The following is a 17,096-nucleotide window of genomic DNA, read 5'->3' as shown; positions in this document are numbered from 1 at the left end:
TTCTGATCTTTATTTGTACATGTGTGTGAATTGTATTTATTTCTCTGGACCTGACGTGTCCCTTTTTTACTCTAATAGCAGGCTACAATAACCTGGAAGTAGCTGAATACCTTCTAGAACATGGGGCTGATGTTAATGCCCAGGACAAAGGAGGCTTGATCCCACTTCACAATGCAGCATCTTATGGGGTGAGCATGTTTCAGTGAACGTCTGGAAGCCTTCCCTGACATTCAGTAGTTTACTAAATATGTACTACATGGTAACCAGCAGCATAGTTGAGTGCATTTTAACCATCCATGTAAGTTTTGTCGCACCTTCCCATGTATCTATTTTTTGATAAACAGCCATATTTTTGAGTTCTCTGTCTCTTTACATACTATCTAACACAGTAATTGGTAGGAATGGGTCAGATAGACTTTAGAAATTTTGGTAGTCGCTTACATTTGTCTCTAGAATCCTGAAAGTGTAAAGCCATGTGGTAAGCAATTTGCACACAGTTTAATAGCATTCAACTGAGAGAGTAAACTACCAAATGAATGTGCAAAGCCATCTTTCCAGTCATGTAACTGTATTTACCAGGAAGAGGGCTGCATGGCAGTGCCTTGATGCCATTATCAGAACTAGCAGTAACCAAGATGCTCAGGCCCGATGCTTCACAGTAGAAATAAGTCATACATGGAGAATGTTCCCATGCTTGTCTGCTGTTACGCATCTCCCTCTTGACTATGAAATCCCCAGATAGCAGTTCCTGTATACCAGGTTCTTGGGTAATGTAGTGGCTCCCACTGTTTGTTTCCATACAAACCTACTCTGTAGTTTCCACAGCCCTGCTTTCCTTTTCCCACTGGGTGGTGGTGGTGTTGCTGCTGCTGCTGCTGCTACTGCTGCTGTACTGTGTCACCAAAGTCTGGGTTTGAGCCCAGTCTGCTTTTTGCATCTGCATTTTTTAAAAGCCACTTCAGTTTTCTCAAATGGAGAAACAAACACATGTTTAAAAAACTTAAAAGATAAGTTACATGAGAATTTTTGTTTATGATAATGTGCCTTATTCTGTTTAGTGTCCTTTATGTTATATATGTTAGGTATTGCTTCTTAATTTATACATACAAAGGGCAGTTAATTTCTGTGCTATTGATAAATATAAAAGCATTTATTCCTTACTGAAAGCAAGTGGTTTTTATATGAGTATATCATTTGACTGGTTGGTTTTCTTTCTCCATTCTCTCATTTTTCAGTGTTTTCCCTAAAAGGGATGATGTTTGAAGGCTTCATGCCATCTTTGTTATAGAGATCACATACAATTAAATGGCTTTAGCTGTAGCCCCTATTTTCTATTTCTTTTTATAATTAAGTCCTCCGTCTTTATGCTGTTTGTCACTCACAGCATTTTGTGATGTAGCTCAGTGCTGAAGCTCCATCCAGCTCTTCTGTGGGACACTGAGGCAGAGTTGGCCCCTCGTCTAGGCTTCTCGCTCAGTCCTTCGCTGTTACAGGGGACCAGAACAAGACTGCAGCTTCTTTGTGCATTTAGCCCTCATTTTCTGTTGCTGTTGTTTACCCTACTGGTATAGCTACCTAAAAAATTGAAAAACCTAAGAATTGTGTTCCAACTTTACTTGGGTAAAACTCCTTCCTCTTGGTCTTTCAGACATTTGCCAACCAATTTAGCAAGCATGTAATTGGTTTCACTAAACACACACTGGAAATTCAATAGGGTGTTTAACAATACATGCTGAATACACAGCTCTTTTGTACACCCACATACATACAAACTGTAACTATTCTTGGACTGTATAATTTTGGACGTCTAGGCAAATTAGTTTACCAAATTGAATTACTCATTTAATAAAATACAGGAAGCATAGTTTAAGTAACTTATAGTATCATTTGAGGAATAGTTTTAAATTATCCCTTGTTTTTGGATTGAACAGAACTGCTTTTCCAACACATCCTTTGAATAAAGGAGACAATTAGGATTTTGTCTTGTTTGAAGTGGTTTTTGTAGACTCATAGATAACTTTCATGTTACAAGTCTGAACATAAACTGCAAAATGACTTTTATATGTTTTCATAATCCCCAAAGGATTTTAAAACATAATAAACTAACTGATCTCAGAAGAACCCTAGTTTCATCATGTACCCCCCCCAAAAAAAAAAAAAAAAGTTAACAGCAGTGGGAAGCCTTTCTTAGGAATTACCTGATCTTTACTCTTGGAATGACTAGTTTGAGGCCAGCCTGAGTTACATAAGACCCTGCCTCAGAAAATAAAATCAAACAGAATTAGAGGGGCAAAAAAATAGTTGTGGGGAGACAAGTCCCAAACACAGTGTTTGTACGTTTTTAAGAAGAAGCTTCTGTTAAGGATGAGAACACAGGCCTGGAAGCTACTTGATGGATCTCTACGGGGTGTTTTTCTTCTTAAACCTCTGTGTGCTTTTGATTTTCTCAGCATGTTGACATAGCAGCGCTACTGATAAAATACAATACATGTGTAAACGCAACGGATAAGTGGGCCTTTACTCCGCTTCACGAAGCAGCCCAGAAAGGAAGGACACAGTTGTGTGCCCTACTCCTAGCACATGGCGCAGACCCAACCATGAAGAACCAAGAAGGTCAGACCCCTTTAGACCTGGCAACGGTAAGTCCTTGCAGCTGTGGTATGTCCCTGCCTGCCAGTGGCCCCCGGGCAGTTCACTTGGCAGAGTTGGCATTCTTCCTGGAAATCTTAGCCAAAGCCACATGTGCCCTCAGCTCCTTTTGCTCTTCTATGATATGTCATGTGTAATCAGTGCCCTGAGCTCTCAAGCCAGTTGCCTAACTTCCAGCCCCCCCCCCCCCCTTCACAGTCACCACTCAACGCTTGATGTCTCTCAACAAAAGCTGTCAATTTCTGTGCCTAGGAGTCTTTAAAAGAAAATGTTTGGTGCTTAGTGAAGAACCTGACATTTTTAACATTTATAATGTTTGTGTGTTTTCTTCAATTGTTTATTTTAGGCTGATGATATCCGAGCTTTGCTGATAGACGCCATGCCCCCAGAGGCCTTACCTACCTGCTTTAAACCTCAGGCAACTGTGGTTAGTGCCTCTCTGATCTCTCCAGCATCTACCCCCTCCTGCCTCTCTGCTGCCAGCAGCATAGATAACCTCACCGGCCCCTTGGCGGAGCTGGCTGTCGGAGGGGCCTCCAATGCAGGGGACGGTGCTGCCGGTGCAGAGAGGAAAGAAGGAGAAGGTGGGTATAGATAGCCCTGGGAATTCATCTTGGGTTACACTTTTTTAGTGGGCCAGTTACTTTTTTACCTTTGGTTATTAAAAACTTAAGATCGCCACTCTCTAAACCTAATTTATGAGTTCAAAGACACAGTGGACCACATGGTGAAACCCTATCAAAGTTGGGGGTGGGGTATGAGAGGAAAGGAAATGAGGACTTGACTTTGAATAACCAACATCTATGTAAAAAGCTGGATCCAGTGGCTGGCCAGCCGGTCTAGCTGAGTAAATGAGCTCCAGGTTCAGTAAGAGACTCTTTAGAAGATGGATGGGTGGGTAGAGATGGATGGATGGATAGATGGATGATAGATAGATAGATAGATAGATAGATAGATAGATAGATAGATAGATAGATAGATAGATAATGAGAAAGACAGTCAACATTGACCTCTGGCCTTCACAGACAAAAATATGTACATACACATATACTATACACACAGAGAAATCAAAACAATAGCGGCTACTTTTGATTTTCTTTTTTTTTTTTAACCAGTCAGTCAGTCACCTTTTATTGAACACTAGTTCTTAGTCGGGATTTGAATTTGAAGATTCAGCCACAGTTGAGTTCTTCATGGATGGGAGTGGGACAGGCGGTTATGCTAAGTGTGCAGTGCCATCCATAGTGACCCTTCTTCAGTGGTACTTACGTCACCGCTCATGTTTGAGTTCCTTGTAAGAAATGCAGTAGCTGAAAACCACGTAGGCTGCCAGCACCATGTTAATCCCCATATGCTGCCTTCCTGCACGTTGATGCATTTGTTGTAATTCCAGTCCTGACCTCTCTGGAAGGCTCCCACAGTGCCACTGGGAGTGAAATTCCACATCATGATCCAGCTTGGCAGCTCTCCAAGTTTAACCTCCATGAGCTTCTTCTCCTTCAGTGGCATGAGAGATGCCATCTTGCAGTCCCGGTGTCTACAAAATCCACTTGATTTTCTTTTTTAATTCATTAAAAGTATTTAATTCTATCAAATATGGGCTGGAGCTTAGGCACTACTCTTCCATAGTACCTAGTTTAGTTACCAGCACCCACACTAGGTAGCTCACAATCCCCTTCACTCCACCTGCAGGGAATACAGTATCTTCTGCCTTCCAAGGATACCTGGACTCAACATACACATACTCATGCAGAAATATACACACACAATTAAAAATAATAAAGTCTTTTAAATTATGTGAATAATATTGTTATATTAGAAATTAATTACATTTATTATGTATCTTATATAAATCTGTATTTCAATTCTATGTTTTATGTGTATTAGAGTATAAATATTATTCTATTACTATGCCAAAGATAAAATTCAGAATAACCTGAAGTGCTTAAGTTAAATATATGTATTTGGCTTTATTTTATATCATGTGAAATCATCTATATAGGCAAGGATCAAGAAATAGTGTTATGCTAGGTGGTAATGGCGCACACCTTTACTTCCAGCACTCCGGAGGCAGAGGCAAGTGGATCTCTGTGAGTTTCAGGCCAGCATGGTCTGCAGAGTGAGTTCCAGGATAGCCAGGTTGTTACACAGAGAAACCCTGTCTCGAAAAAATAATAATAATAATAATAATAATAATAATAATAATAATAATAATAAAAGAAGAAGAAATGGGATTATACATAAATTCCGAAACTTTTCATAGAATTAGAAAATTCTAAGAGAGTTTAATGTTTCTGTTTTAGTTGCGGGTCTTGACATGAATATCAGCCAATTCCTTAAAAGCCTTGGCCTTGAACACCTTCGGGATATCTTTGAAACAGAGCAGGTAAACTCTTGTGTACTCTTTCAGCTATTGAGTTGTTTGTTACCACACATTGTGTTCTTGTTCTGAACTTGGCAGCTGTTTATTTCCTGTATTATGTATTCTCTTCATTTTGTGACTTACAGTGTTCCACAGTCTGCCTCATGCCTAATCTATTTCTTCCATGTATGTTCTTGCCATGTTTGTTAGCTGCCTGGGATGTTTATAGAGAAGCCAGGGAGCCCAGCACTCTATGCCTTCTCTCCAAAATTATCTGACAGTGTAGAGAGCTGTCTTTCTCTTTGTGGGCTGTCTTGCTCAGTGCATTGTCATGTCTGGTTAGACCATGAGAAACGAGAGTACAGTCTGATTGATGGTGGAACCCTTGGTGAACTTAGATCAAGAAACTTCCTCAATATTTTTTTGTGTGTGTGTGTGAGTTTTTTGTTTCCAAAAGACACTGGCATTTATGTCCTCATTTCATTGTGTTTACTAGTGAGAACTCCTCTGTTTGCTGTTGAGGATAATGAGTTTTTAACCCCTGTGCACTGGCGATAAAACTGAGTTTAGTGTTATTGCTGGACACAGAACCTTAGGATGGGAGAGGCACTTAGTACATCATTCTCCCAGGTGTAGAGTTGCCTCTACAGCATGCCAGCCTTTCTGACAGGGAAAATAACTTGTTTAATATATAGCTGTTCCGATCTTCTTAAGATCTAACTAGCTTCATGGACCTTGTCAGGTGACGTGTGTCCCACAGTCTGCCTCATCACAAAGTCTGTTCTTCAGCAGTGTGTGCACTGAGTTTGGTAGAGCGACATAGTAGGTGACCACAAGCTTGGGAGCCTAACAGCAAATCTCTTCTCAGGAGACTGAAATCAGATTGTCAGGTGCACCTCCTGCAACAATTCTAGAATAGTCTGCTCCCTGCCCTTCCTGCCTCCTTGACTTATGGTCACATTACTCCAGGCACTGCTGCTGTTGTCACATTGCCTTGCCTTGTGTCTGCCTTCTCATGTGTCTCTTGCTGGGACACTTCCTTAAACTTGGGTCCCCCTGGCTGATTCCTGATCTCAAGATCCGTAACTTAAGCATCTATGGACAGCTTGCTCCAAAAAGTGTTAACATATTTGCAACTTGCCCATTAGAATAGACCTATCTTTTTGAAGGCTCAGCTCGACCCACAACAAGCATGCTTATATAAGCCACCTTAATTTTTAAGGCCTAGGCAGTTTATCATGGACAGCCGCATGGCTTCATTCCTATGGCAGTGTTTGTCTTTGTTTAATAAGTCAAACAAGTGACTCCACTTCCTGTTGAGCTTCTCCCAGAACTGTAGCTCGAGCTCTCTCTCTCTTTCTCTCTTTGTGCTTTGCTCAGCTTGCATTGTGATGTATAGCTCTGTCTGTTTACCTCCTATTGTATATTCTTTGTCAGTAGCTGACCTCCTGGGGCATGTCTCTCCTGTAATTGACAACCTATATATTTTCACAGAAAATGGCCATTATATGTTTTATTTCAAACTGTGGTAAAACAAAAGCTTGAACTCAAAATAAATTCATTTTAAGTGTGTTTTCAAAGTCACACCACCACTCAAATGAAAGACGGGTTTTTTTCAGTTAAAATAATTTTCTCTCCACACCCCAGGTAAAATGAACAAATCTTAGGAGCAAGAGGCAAACCTATAAGACATGGCAATTTATTTTGCCTTCAGACCTACTTTTAGCTTGTAAATGGATAAACTTTTTTCTAAAGATTTTATACTAATGTATGTTGGGAGTAACTCCCTCCCCCCAAAGAAAATAACTAGGAAGCAAACTTGTGATTCCTTCCAAATAACTAAGCATATTTTCTAACTGCTCCCCCACACCAAATAAGTCAGTGAAGGCTTAAAAATAATAATTGAATGTAATGAAAAAAGTGCTGTTCTGTTATGTCTGCTATATTACTATTAGTAATTGGTCAGTGAGTGTAGCCCACTCACACACAAGGGTGAGGGATTATAATCAGAATACAAATACCAGGGACTGAGGATCTCTGGCAGCCATTTTAGAGACTGCTTTTCACAACTCGTAGGAGCCCCGTTTGTAAGCTGGGATATAGTAACTCCAGGGTTCCTTTGCTGGAACAAGGGGCTTAGACAAGGATTTTTACATCCACTTTTTGACTGTAAGTCTATCTATTAAACTTCCTTCATTTCTTCTGTAGAACATGACTATAAATATTATTTGTTTAGGGTTTTGTTTTGTCTTCTAGCCTGGTTTTGACACCCTCCAACTAGGTAGTACTTACATTAATTAAAGAGTTACTATTGTCAACTGTATTTAAACTGAAGTATAAAATATATAGAAGAAAAAGATACCAGTAACATTGTTCACAAATTATATTAAAACTAGGTCCAACTTAGAATGTACAGATTCCTATTTTGTAGGCTTTTCTGTTTCAAATCTGAATATTTCAGAGTTGCTGTCTTTTGAAAGCTCTGTTGAAAACTTCCTTTAGGTGATTAGAAGTGAATTGCTGTTTTGTACAATGAAACAATCATTTCTTCAATGGTCACTTAGCAGTAATATGCTAAATTATGTCAGAGAATGAGCAGTGGTGGTCATGATCCAGCTCATTGTATAATGTTTCATTTTGATAGTAAACACTTTAAGCGGCTAAGTATAAGGATTAGAAGGTTACACATACATACACACACAGAATTTATTTACTATGTATTCAGTGCATGCCAGAAGGGGCACCAGATCTCATTATGGATGGTTGTGAGCCACTCTGGTTGCTAGGAATTGAACTCAGGACCCCAGGAAGAGCAGCCTGTGCTCTTAACCTCTGAGCCCTCTCTTCAGCCTCCATACTTAGATTTTTTTAAATTTTGTATGAGTTACAAAAAGAATGTCTATAAAAGTATATTTCAGGTCTCCAAAGGAAAAAAAAAGTTAAGAGCAACAAGCTAGCATTTATCCCAGGGCCTTTTTCTGTCATGGACAACCATCAGTGACATCCTGGCCACAGGTGATTTCAACACTTTGCCACTGGGTGGAGGTAGAGTCACAATTACTAAAAGGTGAGGAACCCAGCAAGTTCCTGCTGGTCACCTGAGATGAGTCACCAGCACTTACAGGCTCTATACAAACATTGAAAGTGTTAAGCTGCAGGGATTGCTAACCTGACAGTTTATGAACTTAAATCTCTTTCTTTTTTTCTCCAAACTGTAATTTCTGATGCTGCTTCTTTATAAAATTTCCTGTAACCTAAACTTAAGCTTTAAGTCTAACTACCTCCTGAGACCACTGACTCCTGCCTTGCTTACTTCCTGGCACTGGGAGTTTTCTTATCTAAAGTTGGCTTACTTTTGCCCCACTGTGATTAATTAAAATGCTTCTTCCTTTCCTCTGCTATTCATTTACCCTATCCACAAGATAATGAATTTGGGGTCTTCCCGTTTTCAAGCTGCTGATCCATCTATCTGGAGGCAAACAAAAGATGGTAGAATTGCAGTCAGAAAGAAATATGGCAGTGATCATCTGTCTTCCCATCACATTGGGTCTCCCTTATTAATTTTCCATCTGCTTGAAGCAAATTTGGAAGTGTTTCTACTAAGCTAGAAGGCAGCCAGTCGTCTTAAGCAACTTGAAGGTCATGTTTATAAAATGGAAACAGATTCTTTAAATTTGTGTGGTAATCAACACTATAGACAGGTGTAAAGGCTTTTATCTTCCAAAGAGCGTTACATATTTAGTATATAATTGTTTTCACTTTTCAGATTACATTAGATGTGTTGGCTGATATGGGTCATGAAGAATTGAAAGAAATAGGCATCAATGCATATGGACACCGCCATAAGTTAATCAAGGGTGTTGAAAGACTTTTAGGTGGACAACAAGGTAAGCTATTTGAAAAATAAATTTTTCATATTTATATATGTTTTATGTGTAAGGTATATTTATATGTATTTATATAAATACTATATAAAGCATATGTTATATATAATATAAATAAGTGTTAAATATACACTATTTTATATATTTATAAATATAACAAATACGAGTGTTTTTAATATGTATTTAGAACTTAGTGAAGAAATATCAAGTATAATACCCTACCTTTCTCAGCTCAGCTAATCACTATTACCAACTGGGGAAGCCTGAAATCATCCCTCTCCCTATACATTATGTACTGAATTTTCTCTCACGTCCTTGTCCTTTATCTTTTCCCACTGCTGTCACTTAACTCCAGCCACCATTCCCTTTCCTGGGCCTCAGCCACAGTATGTCCCCCGCTGCCTTCTGCATCACTGAGGACTCTTCTAGCATAAGTTGGTGATCCTGTCCTGCACTGAACCCTTCAGTAGCACCCTGTGCTGTCTGCATAAAATCAGACACTGCTACACGGCTTTTCATAACCTGACCGACCTTACCACATTTGGAGCTCTTCTATCACCATCCAGACCACAGCTTATCCATTTCCATCATCCTTGCCCTTTCTTATTACAGGGCTTCCTCCCTCCCATGTTTGATATGTTTCTCTTTGTTAGAAGCATTGCCATAGAGGAAAGTAAAGTTAAGGAAACTAATTTGTCTATGGAGCTGATAAAGTTTCAAGAATTGTATGCAACCAAAACATAGACAGTTTTGAATTTGACTCTTGTTTTTAATTTTAACATGTATTTCAGTCAACCCCATGAAATTAGCAGATAAGTTATATCAGTGACCATTTCAAGCCATCCCAGGAGTTTTCAAGGACAACTCTTGTGTTTTAGAACTCAGTCCAGTATAATTCAGTGCCTGTCTCTCTTCTGTGCATACATGCATGTGCTGTGCTCAGTTCAGCTGAATTCGGTTCAGCAGGTATTGAGCCCTGCTGTGTGATTCATGGGAGAGCATAAGTCCCTTAACACCTTGTTTCCTCCTGTGCCTCTGGTCTGTTTGCCTAATAGACTGTATGTTTGAGGTAGAGGTTGAAATTTAGGCTGTTCCAAACTGACATTTATAACAAAGTTTCCATAAACTTTGTGGAACTGGAGTAATGGGGACTTGTTTTTGTTTTTCTTCTACAGGAACCAATCCATATTTGACTTTTCACTGTGTGAATCAGGGAACTATTTTGCTAGATCTTGCTCCAGAAGATAAAGAGTATCAGTCAGTAGAAGAAGAGGTAACAGACATCAAAAAGTTTCTCTCTCCCCAAATTCTGTTGAGACTTTTTCTAGACTTACACTCATCTTGTTCTGTCCTGGGGTCACTAGCTATTGCTCATTCTCGGTCCCCAGCAAGCATTTAATATGGTTATAGACTAAAACTATACACATTGCTTTCATATCACAAGTCTATCTATAAAATAGCCTTATCTTTTTATTCTGGAAATTTTGTAAGTTTTAAGTCATGCAAGTAATAATGGTTTTAGAACATTTTCATACAGTAAGATGCACCTAAGATTGATATGGACTAGGAGTCTTGCCTCATAGAAAATACCTTCTAGTCTTTATTTTTTATGTTGTTAAATGTGTGTTTCTTCAGTAATGTCTCAGTAATTATCACATGTTCTGAAGTTGATTACATGATTATAGAAGATTCTCTTTCACAGTTAATCTCCACAGTCACAGTTCTTTCCAACACTGTAATAAGATTACTTGTGAACCTCCTTGTAGAAAGATGGAATAGAAATTTCCTTTGAGCTGGTGGCTTGTACTCCCTGCCCCTAATGCAATGTCACTCTATTATTGTGAGTAAGCTCCCTCATTCCATTATTATACAAACACCCAAGTAGAAACAGGTTTGCCTGCAGTTAAGGGGTTTTGGTTGTTGTTTGCTTTATTTTATTTAATTAGTGTTTATTTTGTAATTAGTGCCCACAATATCTCCATTAGGTGCTAGGAAGTCACATTAGGGAATGCAGGACTGTCATGCCCTGTAGTATGTTTCAGTTTGTATTAGGTCATTAGGAAGATGGCATGTCTTATTGTCCCATAGTAAATTCTTATCATATAAGATGCATGCTGGATGTTCCCTAAGTAAACTGTGAACTGAGCTCAGTCCACATCAGTTGTCAGGAACTTGGGCATTTCTGTGATGCTGGCTTGAAGCCTGGCGCCTCACTTGAGTCTTTAAAATATGTTCTTTTCCATAATAATTATTTTAAATTTGAGAGTGAAGGGATTAGCAGTGGTCAGGAGAAGGGTATTCTGTTTAATTATTAAACACGCTCAACCTCTCTTACCTGAGTTGATGTATCAAGATCCCAAAGACAATTGAGATAAAATGAAATAATTGTGTATGTTTAAAATATTTATTTTTCATATTTTTCTAATGTGGTATCAATTGAATATTATTTTAGTTTGACTTATTCAGTTTCTTTTCATTCTCAGAAACAAAATAGTAATTATAAACTACTTAAAATGATTTTTTTTCAGTTTCCCTATTCTGTTTACAAAAAAAATCTTCCAAAACTTTTATCAGATATTGCTTATATTAGTATTCATAACTATTTTCTCACACAATGCTCATTAAAGTTGTTGATCTGTTTGTAGGGAACTCCTGTGTCTGACATTCAGACTCACCAGGGAGACAGCTGGAAGGACTGGAGTGTTCTGGAGAAAGCAGAGCTAGCAGGAGGAATATGCACTGTTAACTCTCATGAAATTATTTCTCTTTGTTCTGCAGATGCAGAGTACTATTCGAGAACACAGAGATGGTGGGAATGCTGGTGGCATCTTCAACAGATACAATGTCATTCGGGTATGTTTGTAAAGTTTTATGGTGAAATTGGATTGCAAAGCTAACATAAAAAAATAGACAATGAAAAAGAATTGTAGGAATTTTGGAGAAAAATTCAAATTGTCAAAAATAAATCATCTGTTCTCCTGAAATCAGCTGCTGTGCACTTCACTGTTACCTCTAACCCTCAAAACCTGAAAACAACAAAGCTCCAAACAGAGGGCCATGGGCCATAGGGCAGCTGCTGTCAGTGCCGCAAGGGTCCCAGCATGTGCCTTCAAATTTGGACATGCAATAGCATGCCTTTTTGTTTTAAATCATTTGAAAGCCTGGATTGTCTGTCTACTTGTCATTGATGAGAACAGAATGCATTTGTCTCTTTAAGTCACAGAAAAAACTATGGACATTACCTGCTTTTTCAGAGCCTGGCATGAAGGTGAATTGCATCTGTTGAGAATTGGTTTAATCCTTTCTTAATAGACTCATGGGAATTGTCCTGGTATACTTCAAAATAAGCCATAAAAGGTTTTGTTGTTTGTATAGTTCACAGTAGAGGCAGCTTAGTGGATAAAGTGAGCCGCACAGACACAAAGGAGCTGAGTTAGAATTCCCAGCAGGCATGTAAAGACCAGGTGTGATGAGGTGCACCCTTATCTCCACACAGAGAAGATAGGAAGATCCTAGAAGCTCACTGGCCAACTCATGTAGCCAACAGGGTCAGCAAGGGACCTGTCTCAAAAATAAGATAGAGAATAATAAAGCAGGAGCTCATTGTTGATTTCTGGCTTCACACTCACGGGCACTCACTTTCCTGCCCATGGGCACATACAGAATAGCAGTGAGATACTAGATAACAAGAACTGTAAAAACTGTGTCACTAAAAGCTAGCATGTTAACTGAATTCCACTCACATGGTGACTTTTAGGTAATGTGTCAAAACAAAATTGACACCACCAAATAGAAAACTAATTGTCATTTTAAATCAGATATTTACATTTAACTAGTAACAACGTTTCTTCCTTTATGAAGATTCAGAAAGTTGTGAACAAAAAGCTGAGGGAGCGATTCTGTCACAGACAAAAGGAGGTGTCTGAGGAGAATCACAACCATCACAATGAGCGCATGCTGTTTCACGGTGAGTGCTGGCGCCCACTGCAAGTATCTGCCTACACTTGGGGTTAGGAACCGGGAAAGCCATGGGATTGATTAGTAACCTGTTGAAATGACTTGTTTGCGCTTATTTGGTTGAAATAATTCCTAGTTTTCTAATGATTTGCATGTTGGCCCGGGCTTTCCAAAAAGCATGTGCAGTGTGAATGGTTTTCTGAACTCAAATTCCAACCTGAGTTATTTGTTTGTTTGTTTGTTGCTTGTTTTTCTTCTTTAATATTAGTGTGTTTGGAGAAAATAGTATACAGCTAAGTGTTCAAAACTAATCTTTCTACCTTTATGTTTTAGGTTCTCCTTTCATTAATGCAATTATTCATAAAGGGTTTGATGAGCGACACGCATATATTGGAGGGATGTTTGGAGCTGGAATTTACTTTGCTGAAAACTCCTCAAAAAGCAACCAATATGTTTATGGGATTGGAGGAGGGACAGGCTGTCCCACACACAAAGACCGGTCTTGTTATATATGTCACAGGTAAGTGTCCTGCATTGAGTAATATGGTTGTCTCCCTAAACTAACCAAATTTGTTTAGCAGCTTCTGCTGAAGTTGCTGCTCAGCCTTTGTCCTACAGTAAGGATGACTGGAGTGCTGTTAACAGTGTTCCAAACCAGACACATGTGTACTTGGAATAGGTTGTAGTGAAACTCTGCATTTCAGTCCTTACTTCAGAGTCAGATCTAGAAAATGCTAAGAATGATTACTATAGAACAAAAGCCTTCTAACCGTCATCATGTCTGAACATACAAGTTCAAGTTATGAGACTAGACTCAAGTCGGCCTTGCTGATGATGCTAGTGGTGTGGCTTGTTTTAGGCAGTTTAGTAATTCCCCTTGGAAAGTTCAGCTTCAGAACAATCTCGGAATTGATAGCAAACAAATGAATGTCATCCTTTTTGTTAGGTTTTGTTTTTGTTTTGTTTTGTTTTTTGGATTTTTTGTTTGTTTGTTTTTGTTTTGTTTTCCAAGACAGGGTTTCTCTGTGTATCAGGTTGGCCGCCTCTGCCTCCGAAGTGCTGGGGTTAAAGGCATGCACTACCATCTCCTGGCTGAATGTCAACTTCTTTTTTTTTTTTTTTTTTTTTTTTTTTTTTTTTTCTTTTTCTTTTTAAGATTTATTTTTTTTATATATATACAGTGTTCTGGCATGTATACCTTCATGCCAAAAGAGGACACCAAACCTCATTCATTATAAATGGTTGTGAGCCACCATGTAGTTGCTGGGAATTGAGCTAGTGCTCTTAACCTCTGAGCCATCTCTCCAGCCCTGAATACCAGCTTCTTAAAATAAGATTTTTATAATTCAGAAGTTGCAGAAAATTACATTGAAGTGAATGAAAAAGCAGTATTTCCTTCCCTACCAATGAAAAACATTAAAAAGATCAGGATTTGTTACATTTGTTTTTGATTTTCTTTTTAATCTCTTCTTTGGCAATTTCATAGATGTATGCACTTATCTACAGTTGCATTAGTTTTTAAACTAGTCATCTCCAACTCTAAGATGGATACCATATGCTCAGAAGGAAACTTCTCCATTAAGAACACTGTGGTTACAAACAGAAATTCCTAAGGATCAATGACATCTCAAAACATACCTCCTGTGAAGACAGAATAACCCCAAAATGAACAATAATGTGAACCTAACACAAGTTTATGTCCTAGCCAGGATCTCTTAGGAAATGGAGCCTGAACAAAACATGCCGCTGGCACTTGATTGGCAAGGGCAGTCCCCAGGAAGCAGGAAGGGGGCAGATAACACACACAGTGATGGGCCTGGAGTGCAAGCTGGTCATGGCTTCATTAACAAGTGCAGTTAATTGCACAGCCCATGAGATGCCTTCAGAGAAGCTATAGAAACTGCTGTTTCTCAGAACAGTAGTGCTTGAGTAGAGAGAAGAAATGAATTTTCTCTGCTGGCTCCTGTCTCATGTTTGCCAGCATTCACCCCCAGGTGCTCATGTCTCTGTTTCTTAGCTGTTGCATCTGCATAACAGCACAAATATGAAGCAAGTCAGCACCAGCATCTGCTCACTTTGGTCGTTGTGCTCTGACTAGGTCCATCCTGAAGACCAGGTCTGCTCCTGGAAGCAGAAAACAGGAGGCCAAGGCCTGTCAAGTATTTTTGGTATAACAGATGGAGAATGCGCAAACTATTGACAGCACACTACTGCCATGGTGTTAAGGGTGGATATGAAAAAGCCTCTTTGGGGCCAGAGAGCTGTGCAGTTAGGAGCACTTGATGCTTTTGCAGACAGCCTAGGTTCCAACATTCACATAGTGGCACACATCCATCTGTAACTCCAGTCTCAAGTTCCGAGGGATCTGACACTCTCTCTTGGCCTTTGTGGGTACCAGGCACATACAGTAGGCAAAATACTCATATAAAATAAAGATAAGCCTTTATAATAAATAACACCATCCCATTGTAGAATGGGGCCTTCTTTTTCTTCAAGACCTACAAGAAAATACAAGTGGTACCAAGCCCCTACCCCAAAGGGTCACCAGTGGGTCCAGCTGAAAAAGCCAGCTAGGCAGGATTCAGTCCTAATGTAGAGATCATACTCCTTTACAACACAGTGTTTATATTTAACAGTGGGACTAATTGTATTACTTAGTTAAAGGATTGGGCAATAATTATCTTGGGTTTTGTGTATATCCTTGTATGCTTGTCAGAGGCTCATGCCTTCCCTTGGAGTGCAGACACAGTTGTATAAGTGAGTACATGGCTTTAGTCTATTATATTTATAAAATCAGGTGCCAGCTAGTTTTAAACCAATGGCTATAGCATATAATGTCCATCCAGCCAGTTTTTCTAATCCTGTACAGTGTTAAAATCTGCCTCAATTTCAACATTAGATTTTCAGTCACATATTTAAGCTATTTTGGGCTTCTCAAGACAGGGTTTCTTTGTATAGTCCTGGCTGTCCTGGAACTCAGTCTATAGACCAGGCTATCATCACACTCTTAGAGACTTGCCTGCCTCTGCCTCCTAGCTGCTAGGACTAAAGGCATGAGCTACCACTGCCCAGCTAAGCTAAGTACTTTTGTTCATGTTCCACTTTTATTATTACTGTGTCTATCATCAGTTTTTACTGTTTACCCATAATGAGTCAAGCCTAATCTTGTCTGGGGAGATGGCCCCAGGGTAAAAACATCTGCCAGGCAGAATCCCCATAATCTATGTAAACATCCAAGTGCATAGCTTGCGTGTTTATAAGCTCAACACTTCCACAGAATCCCTTAGGGTTCTGAAGCTAGTCAGCCATTACACAGAGGCAGAAACATTAAAGAAACTCTGTCTCCAGCAGTAGAAGGCAAAGAGCACCATGTGAGGGTATCTCCTCCCTCTGTGCATGCCACATGCATGTACACACACACTACAACATTGTTAATCTTGGGTACTGTTCCCTTCTGGTTCCGTTCTGTGCATTCATGTGAAAACTCAGCTTTCAATAGTGTGTCTTTTTGTGCTTGGCACAGCTTGTGCCAGGCATTTTCTCTGCTAGATTCCTATACCACTCCAAAACTGCCTTAAACTGTTGCTCGCCTGATAATTGTTAGATAGTAAATCAGTATATCAAATTTTATCCCATTCCTACACACAACTTGAGACTTGAGAATAGCATTAAATTAGCTTGCATTATGTGACTTTTTCTTTTTTGAAAATACTAATAACCCTAACAGTTAGACTTGAAGTGTTGTTTTATTTTTCCTTAGACAAATGCTTTTCTGTAGAGTGACCCTTGGGAAGTCCTTTCTGCAATTCAGCACCATGAAAATGGCCCACGCTCCTCCAGGGCATCACTCAGTCATTGGCAGACCAAGTGTCAATGGGCTAGCATATGCCGAGTATGTCATCTACAGAGGAGAACAGGTACGTTACTCATCAAATCAGCATGAGCAAGTCATTGAGCCACCCTAAGCTCTATTGAAGACAGCATCTTCAGTTGTGGGCACAGCATACCTTTGAGTGGATCTGCTTGCCATAAGCTAGTTGCTTGAACTTCCCTTATTATTCTGATCATAGCCTGTCAGCCTTGAGACACACAAGGCTACAGTGTATTTAATTCTGCCACCCTCTTGAGGCTCCAAAATGAAATTGGAAAAAAATGGAAATGTATATATAGAGAAATGCATGTGTACATAAATAAACATTCTAGAGTTTCAAACCAGCCCTCAACTCCCAGCACTGAATGTCACC

At 39.4% G+C, this 17,096-nt stretch overlaps 1 protein-coding gene and 1 pseudogene across 1 annotated transcript in view; one reads left to right on the top strand and one right to left on the bottom strand.

The window, feature by feature from the left end:
* The window catches only part of Tnks (tankyrase), a 128,297-nt gene that overhangs the window by 108,637 nt on the left and 2,564 nt on the right, over positions 1-17,096 (top strand). Inside the window, exons 17-26 of the mRNA XM_051182269.1 lie at positions 79-188; positions 2,451-2,639; positions 2,996-3,233; positions 4,953-5,035; positions 8,778-8,898; positions 10,071-10,168; positions 11,674-11,748; positions 12,757-12,862; positions 13,186-13,372; positions 16,613-16,769. Coding sequence (XP_051038226.1) covers positions 79-188; positions 2,451-2,639; positions 2,996-3,233; positions 4,953-5,035; positions 8,778-8,898; positions 10,071-10,168; positions 11,674-11,748; positions 12,757-12,862; positions 13,186-13,372; positions 16,613-16,769 — 1,364 coding nt within the window. The remainder of the gene's footprint in view (positions 1-78; positions 189-2,450; positions 2,640-2,995; positions 3,234-4,952; positions 5,036-8,777; positions 8,899-10,070; positions 10,169-11,673; positions 11,749-12,756; positions 12,863-13,185; positions 13,373-16,612; positions 16,770-17,096) is intronic.
* On the bottom strand, positions 3,881-4,170 carry LOC127220422 (ATP synthase subunit f, mitochondrial-like; annotated as a pseudogene).

Source organism: Phodopus roborovskii, unplaced genomic scaffold (assembly GCF_943737965.1).
Source record: "Phodopus roborovskii unplaced genomic scaffold, PHOROB, whole genome shotgun sequence".
Lineage (NCBI taxonomy): Eukaryota > Metazoa > Chordata > Mammalia > Rodentia > Cricetidae > Phodopus > Phodopus roborovskii.
The sequence above is the reverse complement of the archived record's forward strand: the minus strand, read 5'-3'. Positions and strand labels throughout refer to the sequence as shown.